The 15325-nt window shown below is 38.8% G+C and overlaps 1 protein-coding gene across 1 annotated transcript in view; it reads left to right on the top strand.

The window, feature by feature from the left end:
* PALS1 (protein associated with LIN7 1, MAGUK p55 family member) overlaps positions 1 to 14917 on the top strand; it is an 85854-nt gene extending 70937 nt beyond the window's left edge. Inside the window, exons 11-14 of the mRNA XM_056133856.1 lie at positions 207 to 374; positions 981 to 1183; positions 4315 to 4425; positions 11970 to 14917. Coding sequence (XP_055989831.1) covers positions 207 to 374; positions 981 to 1183; positions 4315 to 4425; positions 11970 to 12146 — 659 coding nt within the window. The 3' untranslated portion in view covers positions 12147 to 14917. The remainder of the gene's footprint in view (positions 1 to 206; positions 375 to 980; positions 1184 to 4314; positions 4426 to 11969) is intronic.
* The last annotated feature ends 408 nt before the right edge of the window (positions 14918 to 15325 follow it).

The following is a 15325-nucleotide window of genomic DNA, read 5'->3' as shown; positions in this document are numbered from 1 at the left end:
CCATTCGAACAAATCGATGAACAACGGGAAGACCGTGACCGTGTACAATCATTTTAAATAAATTTTATTTCCAATTCTTGAGAAGATAGCAATCTATTTTTAGAGGATTCTCTATTTAGACCCAGTTTTTGAAGATAGAGATCTTCAGCTGTCTATAGCTTTTTAATTATTATTAAGTGTGTATTTATTACATTTCTTTTCCAAAGATTATGACAATGAGGAAATCTTAACTTATGAAGAAATGTCACTTTATCATCAGCCAGCAAATCGGAAAAGGCCAATCATTTTGATTGGTCCACAGAACTGTGGCCAGAATGAACTGCGTCAGAGACTCATGAATAAAGAAAAAGACCGCTTTGCATCTGCAGTTCCTCGTAAGTTTGGATACATTCCCATTTTCCAGTGCTTTTCAGTTTATCACCTGGAAAACCAACTATTGTAGGGAAATTATTATCCAGTTCCTCAAAACAGTATTGTTAAAGAACTTTGTTCTAACAAAATTGGGGGGGAACTTTTAGAAAGATAGTCATTCTTGAGAAATTTTAATTATTCCTAAATATGGTACTAATTGTTTTGGACTTTTTAAAACTTCCTAATACATATAAAATCAGTTCCTGACTCTCTTAACCAATGGAAAAAATAGAAATTTAGGTTTAATCTCTGAACATAGAACTTCTGTTTAATTATTGTATCATACCTGATAAAAACTTAAGGGAAAAAGCAGTGGTAGTGTTAAGGTAGATAAAGTAATTTAAAGTTTAAGTGCAGACTGTTATTATGGTAATTACTATGATACTAATGCTAAAAACATTTTGTTTCTTAATATATAAATGAAAACTGTTAAATGTTAAATACACAGGCTATTAATATATCCTCAATTTAGTATTTTATTATCTCTCTTACAAAAATTTTTCCACTAGAATTATTACCACTCTCACTCTTATTCATGCTCATTATTTTTACCTGATTTGTTTATCTAGATACCACTCGCAGTAGGCGAGACCATGAAGTAGCTGGTAGAGATTATCACTTTGTTTCACGACAAGCATTTGAGGCAGATGTAGCAGCTGGAAAGTTCATTGAGCATGGTGAATTTGAAAAAAATTTGTATGGAACCAGCATTGATTCTGTGCGGCAAGTGATCAACTCTGGCAAAATATGCCTTTTAAGCCTCCGTACACAGGTAAAAAACTATTTCAATTTAGGCTAGTGAAAGTATTTTTGCAAAGTAATGTAGTGGAAACTACAAGAACCACAGGGCCTAATTAAATTCTCATAGTATTTTCCCTACTGATTCTCTGCATGAAATAAGACAGCTTTCTACATCTTTCACTTTCTTCAAGCAGAACCTGGGGGGATAACTCAGTGGTAGAGTGCATGCTATTTTCTCTTTTTCTTTTCGTTTTTTATTTTTAACCAAATAAAATATGGCTAGCATTTGATCTCTAGCACCAAAAAAATAAGAACAAAGCAGAAGTCAGTTTTTCTCAGAGAAGAAAATACATATACAATATAGATAGGTAGATAAATAAAATAATGTTTGAGGTATTTAAGGTTTTTTTTAGGAAAATTTGCATTAATATGGTGGTGCTTGCTGCTTATGTCAACTCAGGAAACATTAGAGACAAAGGAGAGGGGATCGGGGCATGGCCTAGACTTGTACGCTGCAAGCTTGAAACGGTGAGTTCAGTCCTGCATTGCTCACCTGCATCGACTGTGGTCCTTGAGACTGCTATCTGGAACCTGTAGCAGCAGTAGAGTGTGCAGTCCCTAGTGCACAGCAAGGAGTATATGGAGAGCACTACAGTTGAGTGTGTGAGCACCACAGCCTGTGTGTATCACCCTCAGCAATTAGCACAGCACCAACAAAGGAGGGGTGAAGAGAAAGGAAAATATGAAATAGTTATGAAATAGCTCTCCTGAGACAGGTGTTTTGTTTTTAGTAGTAAAAGTACCTTTTCCTATTATTTCAGTTATGGACATTTGACTTAAGCATAAGTGTTTAAATTCCTTAAAAATTCCTAATATTGTTTAGACTAACAGATTTATGAAAGAACAGAGAGTAGTTAAACATAATAGTCTAATTAGTATTAATTTTGTTTTTCCTCCCCTTCCCTTCGTAATTGTTGCAATAATCAAAATCACACAAACTTCATTGTGATGCTCACACATTTTTTTAGACACTTGATTTTGAGGTGTTGCACACTTTAGTTCACACACATTTGGCTGCAGTGCTGCCAGAATCTCAGCATGTGGTACAGCATGTTCAGCTCACAGCCTCATGCTTTTGAGGCAGGTGCTTTACCACTGACCACACCCCAGGCCCTTTAATTTTTTTTTTTTTTTTTTGGCTTTTTGGGTCACAGGCAGTCCACAGGGGTTACGTCTGGCTTTGCATTCAGGAATTACTCCTGGCAGTGCTCAGGGGACCATAGGGGATGCTGGGAATCAAACCTGGGTCAGCCACATGCAAGGCAAACATCCTACCCACTGTTCTATCTCTCCAGCCCCATTTAATAATTTTTTTTATGGAAAAAGGAACTGTCCCATGTCTAGAAGAAAGTACAGTAGGAAAGATGCTTGCCTTGCATAGGACCCACCTGCACCACAAATGTTCATTCTGGCAGGACTGATCCCTGAGCACCACAAGGCATGGGCCCAAAACAGACCCAAAAAAGGACCTGCCCTCCCCGTCTAAGCCCTTTTATAATAGAGTGCGTCAGTTTAGAGAAATACAGTAATGTAATAGCAAAGACAAGGTTACAAAGAATCTCCTAATTCAAAACGAGTTTGCTTACTTTGGATGTTTTATTTCAGAGTTTTCTTTTTCATATATTTGTGAAATTTTTCATTTGATTTTGCTGTTTAATACCTGGAATGTAGTAAGATAACTAACATGTCTAAATTTCTTCAGAATGATAAGGGGGCAGAGGCAGGGGGTTGGTCCTCACAGGGCTTACTCCTGCTTCTGTGCTCATGAGTCACTTTGACAGTGCTTGAGGGACCATATGCAGTGCTAGGGATTTGAACCTGGATCAACTGCATGTAGGGCAAGGCCCTTTTTAACTAGGTGACCTCAAAAACGGATTTTTAACACGGCTATTAAAATCTGTGTGTCAGCTAGTTGTAGGGTATTGTAACAGCATTGTCACCCTTCAGTATCATTCACTTATATTCCATTACATAAAACAGCAAGCCATCTTTGGGCCTAGGCATCGAACTGTGGACTGAGTTGCAGGAAGGAGCCCCTGGGTCCCCTAAACACCACTTGGGAGCCCCCCACGCATCCCCTACCCCCAAACAAAAAGAGATTTGGTAAGCAGGTAATTTTAAGGGGATAAGTATTTTATTCTTTATACCGAATGTAGCCTGCCCACACGGCAGAGTCTGGCAAACTCCCCGTGGCGTACCCAATATGCCAAATACCAGTAACAATGATGGGTCTCATTCTCCTAAAGAGCCTTGAATATAATCTCAGGGCTACGATGAAAGAGACATTACTGGGGCCTGCTCGAGGCAATCGACGAATAACAGGATGATTTGTGATTTGTGATTTGTGAAAACAGCAAGCCAGTGTAGTGTGTGTGTGTATATATATATATTTACACATACATATATGTTTTATAACTATATAATACAGTCTTGCAATGAATAATAGGATCTTAAGAATATTAGGATTGTTACAAAGATATTTAGAAATATTTGTGGATAGTGTTATTTTATATGGTCACATCACTGGGGTTCAGGGGACTGTGTAGTACCTGGAAAGCAAACTTATTTTTTCTTTTTTTGGGTCATACCTGGCAATGCTCAGGGGTTACTCCTGGCTCTGCACTCAGGAATCACTCCTGGCAGTGCTCAGGGGACCATATGGGATGCTGGGAATTGAACCCAGGTCATCCACGTGCAAGGCAAACGCCCTACCTGCTGTGCTATCACTCTAGCCCCGAAAACAAATTCTTTTGCATATACTTGTGCTCTAGCACTTGATCACTCGCTGCCCTTCATGGACAGTATTTTAAATATTGTATTATCATATTCCAACTTTATTATTTATTTGCAGTCTCATTTGTGCTCTGGGGGCCATGCAAGTAGTTAAGTAGTGCAGTACATGATAATACCATGGTTAGCGCAATTGCCATGCATGCGGCTGACCTGGGTTTTATCCCCGGCATCCTGACAAGACTAATTCCTAAGTTCAAAACCAGGAGTAAACCCTGAGTATCTCCAGGTACAGCCCAAAAAACAAAGAAAAAGAAAAAAAAAGTAGTTAAATAAAATTATTTTGAAGATCTAAAATAACTTTTCTTTCAGTCATTGAAGATACTCCGGAATTCAGACTTGAAACCATATATTATCTTCATTGCACCCCCTTCACAAGAAAGACTTCGGGCATTATTGGCAAAAGAGGGCAAGAATCCAAAGGTAAATTTACTTTGCTATTGTGCTATTTGATTGAAGATAACAAGAAACATGACCTTGAGCTTTCTTTTTTTGGGGTGAGGGGTGACACCTAGAGGTGCCTGAGCTGACTCCTAGCTCTGGGCTCAGGAATCACTGCTTGCAGGACTCAGGGATGTCAGAGATCCAACCTGGGTTGGTTGAGTGCAAGGCAAGCACCTTACCTGCTGTCCTGTGGCTCTGGCTCCAGTTTAAGCTTTCAAACCAACTGTCCTTTATATTATATTACTTTCCCCAAAGTCACATTGGTTGCCTCTGATTGGATTATGTTAACATTTATCATCATCATCCCTTAAAACTTCTTTTATTTTGGGGAGGGGAGGGCCAACATCGGGTTGTTCAAGACTTAACTCCTGGCTCTCAGCTCCTAATGGGAATTCACGGATATAGAACCAGGGGTCAAACTGTGTTGGCTGGATGCAAGGCAAGAGCCTTAATACCTGTACTATTTCTCAGCTCCCTCTTAAGACCTTCAGTCATCTTCACATAGGTCCAAGGTATTTCTAAAAAATATTTTCTGACTTTTCCGCAGGAAAAAAGTTCTAAGAAAATTCTTAGCGGTCACCACTTTTTCTTGGAGATATCTGTGGAGTGCCAAAATTTAATGCTCTTGTTTTTCTTTTTTTATTTTCCCCCAGTGAAAGTTTATATTCCTTCTCTATTTGGTTTCACTAGAAAAAATGAATGTGGTTGAGGTACTTTATATAATACTAGATACTATAGATACTGTGTCAATTTATTAATCAGAAGCATTTTTTATTTAAATGTATGAATTAACTGTTAAATGACGTTTTATCAGAATATGTTATTCCTTGTTTTTCTTAGTTTTACAGACAAATCAGTCAGATCTCATTTAATTTGCTAGTTAAGCCTCTGAATCCCCTTAAAAGGCTTAAAATATACTTAACTGTCCTTAAAAGCCCCTTGGGAGTAAATAAAGTATGGTCATACTCATTTCCATTCAATCTTAACTATTTACCAGAGTCACCCACACTCTTACATGTTCACCTCAGAAATCTTTTCCACTTTCTTCACTTTCATTTCCTTTGAAATTGTGGGGGCGGGCTATTGGGTTTTTAGATTGGGAAGTAGTTGGGGCTATATTTGATGGTGCTTGGAGATTCCCTCAGTCCATTGTTCAGGGGTTCCTTCTTCCAGTGCTCAGTGGATCTTGGCATTGCCAGGGATTAAGCCCTGGTTTCTATATGCAAACCATGCACTCCAGCACTTTATTTCCCTGACCCCTTTTTAATTTGGGGGGAGAGTGGGGAGGATACCCCCAAAAGCAGTGCCCAGAACTTAGAAGTCATACTCTTTGTTATCCAGGCAACCCAACAGTTCAGTGGTAGGGCCCACTGATGGCTGCTCTTTGGTTGAAGCAGTGCAGGAGGCCACCAGAGCTACAACTAATAATGGAGGGGTGGTGGAGGGCTGGTTATGAGATGCTAAGGATGGAACTCAGAACATAATGTGAGTCCCTGAGCTCTGAGTTATCTATATAAGGCCACACTGGGGAAGTTTGAGAGCCAGGATCAGCTCACTGCTGTTTCACCAATGCTCAGGGGCCACGAAGGCTGTACCCAGATATGCTGGGAGAGCGGGGTTTAGTCTCAGGGCCTCCCACTTGCAGAGCACATGCTTTATCGTGTTGAGCTCTCTCTCAGCCCCGTTGTCATTTTTAATGTTATCATTTGCTCTCAGAAAAATTTGAATTTAATGAAGTAATGCATTTTCATTTTTGTTTGGTACAGTAAGTAAAAATTTTATCTACTCTTATGATTGCAAAACTTTTCCTATGTTTTCTTCTAAAAAATGGTTCATTTTGACTTTTAGGCCACATTTGGTCTTTCCCAGCTGTGGTTGGGGTCCTATGTGGTACCAGGGATTAAACCTGGGTCTCCTGCACACCCGGCAATGCACAGGTGTTACTCCTGGCTCTTCACTCAGGAATTACTCCTGGCGGTGCTCAGGGGACCATTTGGGATGCTGGGAATCGAACCTGGGTTGGCCACGTGCAAGGCAAATGCCCTACCCATTGTGCTATCGCTCCAGCTCCATGATCCAGACTCTCAAGCTATCTCCCCAAGCTTAAAAAATTTTAACTTTTGCTCCTAGATCTGTGATATATCTCAAATTAGTCTTTGTTTTACTGTAAGCATAGAAATTATTTTCATTTGAACTACATTTTATTTGGTTTTAAACACGTGGCTATTCCATTGCTCTAAGTTCATACAAAAATTGTGGTTGACACAGCACCCAAAAGGAGAGAGAGAACAAAAGGGAATGCCCTGCCACAGAGGCAGGGTGGGGTGGGGGGATTGGGGTTGGGAGGGAAACTGGGATCAGTGGTAGTGGAAAATGGGCACTGGTGGAGAGATGGATACTCGATCATTGTATAATTGAAACCCAAGCACAAAACTTTGTAAGTTTACAACTATACCCCATGGTGCTTCACTAATAAAAATTTTTTCAAAAAATTGTGGTTGACAGTGGTGGATGGAAGTGGACACTGGTGGAAGGTGTGGTTTCAGAATGTTATATGCATGAAAACCTATCTATTGTAAATCATGGTGCTACAAATTAAATGTAATAAAAATTTTGAAGTGTGGTTGGTTCACATTTCTTTTCATGAAATGTGAATGTGGCCTGTCAATAAAGCATGCACTTTGCATGCTTGACATTCTGGGTTCAATCCCTGGCACCACAAAAATTAAATTTTCTCCCATTGAATTATATTGACAATGTTGTCAAAAATGAAACTGACTCTGGTTCAGGAAAACAGCTCAAAGGGGTGACTCGCATGCAGTGTCCTAGAGTTGATCTCTGGCATCACATCACACCACTAGGTGTGGCCCTGGTTGCCCCAGGACAGCTGGAAGACTTCACCAGAAAATAAACTGACCGAATATATTTATGTGGAGGCAGAGAAAGGAATTACTTTTGGATTTTGTTCTATATGCTAATAATACAGTTTCATGATAACTAGGTTTTTGTATGTCTTTTAAAATAGCCTACCAGGAGTGATCTCTGAACTCAGAGCCCAGAATAAGCCCTGAGTACCACCAGGTGTGGCCCAAAAACAAAACAAAAAAAAAGTAGTATAAGATTTTCATCAACAGGGGGAATTTAGAGAAAAAAAAATCTAAATATAACAGATAGTGAATATATAAATTTTTGTTTTTTATTTTATAAATCTGTTGTAGTCAGAAAACAGTAATATGTCAATCTTATGTAATTTGTTGAGCCTTTTATGGCCTATCTGTACTATCTTGATATATGATGCATGCACACAGGATGAATTCCACCGTTGATAGGTAGGAGATGTTGTATTTGATTGCCTTTTTTACTACACTTGTTTTATCTCATTATTTCCAGTAGTGCTTCATCTCTCACAAAATATAACTGAATAAAAATAAAGCCTTCATTGGGCTAGAAGGTAACTCTAGAGTATATGCTTTTATGGTGGAGCCCAGGTTTGATCCTTAGCACAATACTTTCCCCCCACCCCACTCCCCAGACATTGCCAGGGGTCAGTAGTACTTTCTGCATTATTATTGTATAGTGTACACAGAAACAAAATGAATAAATCCCTAATTTTAATCCTCTGAAATTATTCACTAGAATAAATGATGTTACTCTCTAAAAAAGTAAACATAATCAGTGGTCTGATTCTACTTTCTTTGAATTCCTCAATCTGTTCTGCTTGAGAGTAGTAATCTGATAGTATGAAGTAGTATGGTCAAATTTGCCTGTAGACTAATTTTATCAGTCAAATTTTTTTTTTTGTAGGAGTACTGCTATTTATTTAGCCACTGATTTGCTGATTGAATTGGGCATGAACTCCACCTTTTTTTTAATTTTTTATAAAGTAAAAGTAAAGTAAAGGCCCTCCCGTTGATCATCGATTTGCTCGAGCGGGCCCAGTAACGTCTCCATCTTTTTTATAATTTTATTTATTGAATCACCGTGAGAGCAGTTACAAAGCTTTTGGGTTTAAGTCTCCATCATACAATGAAACACCCGTCTTTTCACCAGTGTCCATTCTCCACTACCAAAAACCCCAGTTTGCCCCCATCCCAAACCCTCCCCCTACCTGTGGGGCAGATGATTTCCACATTACTCTCTCTCTACTTTGATCACATTCAATATTTTGATGCCCATATTATTATTTGGGATTTTACCCTAACACTCAGATCTGCTAAGAAAAGGCAACAGTAGACAATTTGTTTTCTATTGCTGGTTATGAATAACATATGATGTTCATGGCTGCTGTAGTGGCTGCGCAATTTTGAAATTCCGAGATTTTAAAACTTAAATCTGGAGGGATTTCTGCCAAAACCTGCTGGGTTCCAAGATTTGTTCCTGAGTCTATGGGATCATGGCTGTTAACCAGCTTGATCAGGAGTCAGAAAGGCCGTTCATGGGCGGCGACTCGGAGTCCTGTTGGGACGGGGAGGAAAGGGCCGGTTCCACCCCCATCCCGTGAGGCTCTGCGTGTCTTGTCACTGAGGGCCCAAACCTGACTGCTCAATGGCCTCTGGAGGATGGCGGCCACCAAGCTGCCTAGGGTGAGCAGGCAGAGGGACGACACCCTTTCCCCCCTAGGGTGGCCCAGCGATTGTAACCTACTGCAGGGTCTGGACGCATTTCTGCCAAAAGCCACTGGGTTCCGAGATTTGTTTCTGAGTCTCTGGGATCATGGCCGTTAAAGCAGCTTGATCAGGAGCCAGAGAGGCCATTTGTGGGCGGCAACTTGGGGTCTCATTGGAGTGGGAAGGGTCGGATCCACCCCCATCCCGTGAGGCCCTTCGTGTCTCATCACTGCAGGCCCAAACCTGATTGTCCAATGGTGTCTGGAGCATAGAAGCCACCGGGCCGCCAGGGGGAACCTATTCATGCCTATCGGCAGGAAACCTATTCCCACCTGGGGTGGCCCAGCGCCGGTAACCTACTGCAGGGACTGGACGCATTTCTGCCAAAAGCTGTTGGGTTTTCGAGATTTGTTTTTGAGTCTCTGGGATCATGGCTGTTAAGCAGTTCGATCAAGAAACCAAAGAGGCCTTGCCTCTAATTATATAGCTAAGCCAGAGGTGGTTTGTGGGTATGTTTCCCACATACCTAACTTTTGGCCGTTTACTTTCTTGATAAACTTTGCCCCAAGTTTTTGGGGTCTGGCCAAAGGCACAGCAGCAATTTTGGAGTATCTGGAAGTCTGAAGGCTCCATCACACTGCTGATGCACTTGCCTCACAGGTACAGACTGACCTGCTGGCGGTACCATATCCCCTCAGTCAAATTTTTTTAAATTTTGTTTTTTATTAAATCACTGAGATAGACCCTTACAAAGTTGTTCATGATTAGGTTTCAGTCATACAGTGTTCCAGCACCCATCCCTCAACCAGTGTACATTTCCCAGCACCAGTGTCACCAGTTTCCCTCTTATCACCCCACCTATCCCATCTCTATGACAGGTACCTTGTTTCTCTCTCTCTCTCTCTCTCTCTCTCTCTCTCTCTCTCTCACGCTCTCTCTCTCTCTCCTCTTTCTCCTCTCTCTCTCCCTACCCTCCCCTCTTTTTGAGCATAAAAATATATAGAAGATTAATATCAAAATTTTTTTCAGCAAAACATTTTAGAAACACAATATCACATAAACTATGTAATGTTTTAGCAAAAGATGAAATTAACAGTGACTTAAATTTGAAAAGAAAAATGTAGGTATACTGGACCTTTATGTGAGTATGTACCAAGGTACCAAGATATGGGGCTTAATATTCAACGTTCGCACCATAAAGATTAGATTCTGATTTGAATTCCATAATTTCTTTTGATACACTTACCCTTTCAGTAGTTTCAGCAAGAATATCAAAATCCATTCAGTTCCAGTGGTGTAGAAGAGCCCCTGCTAGGGAACAAAGAAATCTGTGTGCCTTAGCCAGATGCAGAACATTCCAGAATGAAAACTAGAGAGCGACACAAGAAACTGTCTCAGGACAAGACAGAACTATCACATTCTCAAGTTTTCCTATTACAAAAGTTCACACAGATGAATGGTATACATTGTTTTTTGATTTATGGGTCTAAATATAGTATTGATGTTTATCTTTTTAAATCTGAGACACTTGGGCTTTATTCTGTTCATTAATTGATGATTTTGGGACAGTTTTACTTTTTTGAATCTGTGTGCCAGATAATCAGCAAGTTCTAATATATTTTTCCCATAATTTTGCCTCCTGTTTGCTTGTGCAAGACAGCTGATCCTTTATCCATTATTTAAAAAATAGTTTGCCCAGTAGTTTCCAGAACTCTTATTGGATACTTTCCATCATCTTAATAAGCTTTGTATATTGAAAACACATTTAATTATTAAACTAGGGATGGAGAGAGAGCTCCACAGGCTAAGCACATGCAGAGCATACTTTTCATGCAGAATGACTAAATTCAGTTCCCATAACACCAATGGGAGCAAGCCCCTAGCACAGAGCCTAGACTAACCCCTGAGGACTGCCGGATGTGGTATCCCCCAAAATAAAATCATAATGTCTTACACTAAATATTTCAAACCAATAAAAAAAAAGTTAAAAACAACTTTAAGATTAAATTTTAGGTTAACCAACAATATTTTTATAGAAAAAAATATTGATCATTTTATTTTTCCATATTTAATCTGCCTTATTCTCATTTGATTTGTGAAGGGCCAGGGCACTTTAGAGGAACCCTACATACTTTGGGTCCTGTTCCCCTTATTCCAACCAGAGAGGTCCACTCTTTATGTTTCAGATGATGTTATATTTAGGAATAAATGTCTGCTCTTTGAGCCTCCAGTCTAGTAGTTGAGATAAAAGTATATGAAAATTGTAACATATAAGTTCCAAATGGTTCAGTGAGTCTTACAGTTTCTAAAACAGAGGAAATCACAGATCTTTGCTGTAGTGTTGGAGGAGCTCCTAAAGCTATTTTCAGAAAGGAAAGATGTTTTTAAATGTCATTTCTTGGGCTGGAATGATAGCACAGTGGGTAGGGAATTTCCCTTGCATGCAGCCAACCCGGATTCAATTCCCAGCATCCTGTATGGTCCCCCGAGTACCGCCAGGAGTAATTCCTGAGTGAATGAGCCAGGAGTAACCCCTGTGCAATGCTGGGTGTAACAAAAAGCAAATAAATAAATATCATTTCTTAGTTAATGCGCTGACCTTCCGTTGTTCATGGATTTGCTAGAGTAACATGAGACTTGTTACTGTTTTTGGCATATCCAATATCTCACAGGGAGCTTGCCAGGCTCTGCCATGCGGGCGAGATACTCTCGGTAGCTTGGCGGGCTCTCCGAAAGGGATGGAGGAATCGAACCCGGGCAGGTCGACTGCATGCAAGGCAAATGCCCTACCTGCTGTCCTCCAGCCCCAGGTTCAATTCCTCTGAATCGATGAAAGGGAGGACAGTGCTACAGTGCATTTCTTAGTGCCTTCAGCCATCTCTGATTTATTCATATAAGTTTTTAACCTCTTTACAGCCTGAAGAATTAAGAGACATCATTGAGAAGACTAGAGAAATGGAGCAGAACAATGGCCACTACTTTGACACAGCAATTGTGAATTCAGATCTTGATAAAGCCTATCAGGAATTGCTTAGGTTAATCAACAAACTTGATACTGAACCTCAGTGGGTGCCTTCCACTTGGCTACGATGAAGGAAACATCTATGTATGGCATATTTGGACTTGACCTGACGAACTGCCAATGAGAAGGTAGTCCTGATGCTTCAGCAAGACTCTGAGGACAAGGTGGCAGGCAGGATAAGCTGTAGACCTGTTCTTAGATCTCTTAACTAGTAAGCAGGCCCCTTAGGCAATTTGTGCACAGTAGTCTTTGTTCTCTGTGCATAGCTTTAACTGTTCTGCCTTGTTTGGTGGGTTCTAAAAGGAAGCTTTCAACAGCAGTTCCATTTTATCTATTTAAAGCCTTTCTCATTGTTTTTTACAAACTCTTCTGCTAAGTAGTATTTACTTTTAAAAAAACATTTATGCACACAACTGTGCCTATCTTACATAGTTACAAACATTATTTGAATGGTTAAATTACTTCATGGAAATCTGGGAATATGTGTTGTGCTTCTTTGCACAGGTTGAGTCAGTATTTGGTTAGAACGGTAGTCTTCAACTACCCTCAGAAAGGTGCCAGTCTGCAAGTGTTGGAAGGTTGAAAACCACTAGACCTTTGGTTAGAACTGTCAGTCCTTGGATTGGTTTGCAGGACAGGTACTGGTCTGCAGGGATAAAAAGGTTGAAGAAAGCTGAGTTAGAAGACTAGTGTAAGTCCTCAAAAATACTTCCCTATGAAACAAACAAAAAAATCTGGTCCCACTTTGGCTTGGAGTAACTATGATAGGCTTAAATTCACTTGTGTGTCTTTTAATTTTTTAAAAAGCATTCCATTAGAAGTATGAGTTTTTTTAGCTCAAACTTCGTGAATAAACTATACATTCACTGTATGTTTAGCAGACTCTGATCTAGTTAAATATATACTGCAAATGCTTATCTTTTTTAAAGATAGGGTTTTCTGAATGCTTTTCTTAAATTATAATCATGCTTCCTTTCACTGATCTGCACAGTATAATAGAATATGTAACTTACATTTTTATGAATGACAGATGTTCATAATACAAGATCTTTACTATTGAAGTTTCTTCCTCATGATATAGAGGTTTTATATATATATATGAAAGGAGAGCACATTTGATGGTTTTTGCATTTTTATAAATGAAGAGTAGTATTTGATTACTGCTATAAATATAGGTAACAAACTGGAGTTTTGTGAATATAGCTGCTGTATTTGTATACTAATATTTAAAGATGAATAACTGGTCATTGATAAGACTTGTTCAACATTGGAATAAAATTACCTGCATTCTAGGGAAATACTGTGAACAATTGCCTTTGAGATCGGAAGGAAACGGTGACCTAAAAGTCATTTGGACATTTTAGGAAAAGAACTTTGGGGGGTAAAGATAGCAAGAGTAGAAGATGTAAGTAAGAAACAGGTTTTTATTCTAGTAAGGTCTGTTTATGACCAGAATACAACAAATAAGTCATAAATGTTTATGCTACCACTAGCTTAAAGTTTTGTACTGTCAACAGCTGTAGATTTAAAATTCAACTTCTGTAATTAGTGTGAAAAGTTTAGTCTTTCATGGTATGGTATGTGACAAATGACCTCAATGTGAATGTCTTAATTTTATTTTTATTACTTTAGCTACAGCATTTCCTGTTCCCAGAGCTAAACACTGGAATAATACTAAGATGTCACTTAACATAGCAGTTGTTTTTAACAGCTTTTCTTTCAGTGTTGTGTATTTTTGATTTTTCTTCTACATAATTTTATATGAACAAATGTAAACAGTTTTATGTTGCCCTTTCTGTTCAAATTTACTTGACCTCAGAGTTGACTAAAGAGTCTCTTACATAAAATTTTTAAGCTAATGTTTCTTAGGAAGACAGTTAACATTTCTAGATTAAGAAAAGGAATGCTATATTATCTCTTTGGGTCTGAAACACTCCAGCTTACAGCAAGAAAATGACATGGTGAAACCATTTTCAACAGTGAAAAACAAGGAATATGTAAGCACTTAATCTTTTCAATTTTTCAGTTTACAGTCTTCTTGGGAATGAAAAGTAGTTTTATGAAATCAGTCAACAGTAGTTTTGTGAAATTCTTATATTAACTGACAGCTGTTTTTTATTATCCCTAAGATTTAAAACGTTTAAATTTTAAAACTGTTTAAGTTAGACTGAGATTTCAGTTAGTGACAATGATTCTGTGCTAACCCCATGATTATGTGCAGACATTAGGGCCATAGGCTATCAAGAAAACTTCTACAAGCAGACTCTTATCAAGGCACATGTCATATATATTCTTAAGCCCAAGGTGATGAGGTATTTTATCAGACTCAAAAGTTCTCTTCTTCCTCATCAATGCTTGATCTTTCGTTTGTGTACCAAACTTTTCTTAATCGTAGACAAATGGCTGTGCTGATATTTAAGTTTCTAAACAAAGTGAAAACTGATTTGCCAACTTCCTTGAAAGAAAATGAGGGAAAAGCTTTGCAATACTTATGTCTGACCACGTGACCAGTTCCATTTCCTGTCCCTCTGTGGTTCTGATTAGAGGCCCCACTGTGGTAAACTTAATCCACTTATATGAATAATGCCAGTATATAATAAATGCACATGGAAGTATCTTCCTTTACTCAATTTTCCTAAGTCAGAACACACAGCAAGTAGTAATGTTTAGACTAACACAGATTTGCTTTCTATGAAAATCTGATATTTTGATTTCCATACCTGAACCCTTTCTCCATGGCCTAAAGAATAAGTATTGATAAATAATTTGAATGTAACTTTGTGAATGTGTGTAGAAAATATAAACCAGGGATTCAGCCTTAATAAAGGTAACTTTTCTGATATCTATTATTAGCCCTCTATACTTTTCTTAACCTGTATCTGCACTCTTAGTATTTGAGATGTCATACTGCACACTGTATTATAAAAATGAAAAGTAAAACTATTTCAAAATTTAAAGAGTATGCTCTCTTGATGTGTTTCAAGTCATCTACCATTCTAAGTTTCAACACATTTTAAAGACCACCACTCTCAGGTTTTGCCAGAAACAAATATATTGGACCCTCTGGGTCAAACATGAAATAGTTAGCAGATGTTTCTCCTGTTTCCTTTTTAGAAAACTATTAAAGGCAAACATCTTATGGCTATGAATGTACCCATTTCTTAAACTCAGCCTGGGATGTGAGGAAACTGCAGGTAAGATGTGAAGTTAACATCTCACTTCTTTGTTCTTTATTTTTCCCCTCTGATGC

The sequence above is a fragment of the Sorex fumeus genome, unplaced genomic scaffold, assembly GCF_029834395.1.
Source record: "Sorex fumeus unplaced genomic scaffold, SorFum_2.1 ptg000098l, whole genome shotgun sequence".
NCBI lineage: Eukaryota > Metazoa > Chordata > Mammalia > Eulipotyphla > Soricidae > Sorex > Sorex fumeus.
This window is presented reverse-complemented; position numbering and strand designations above follow the sequence as displayed.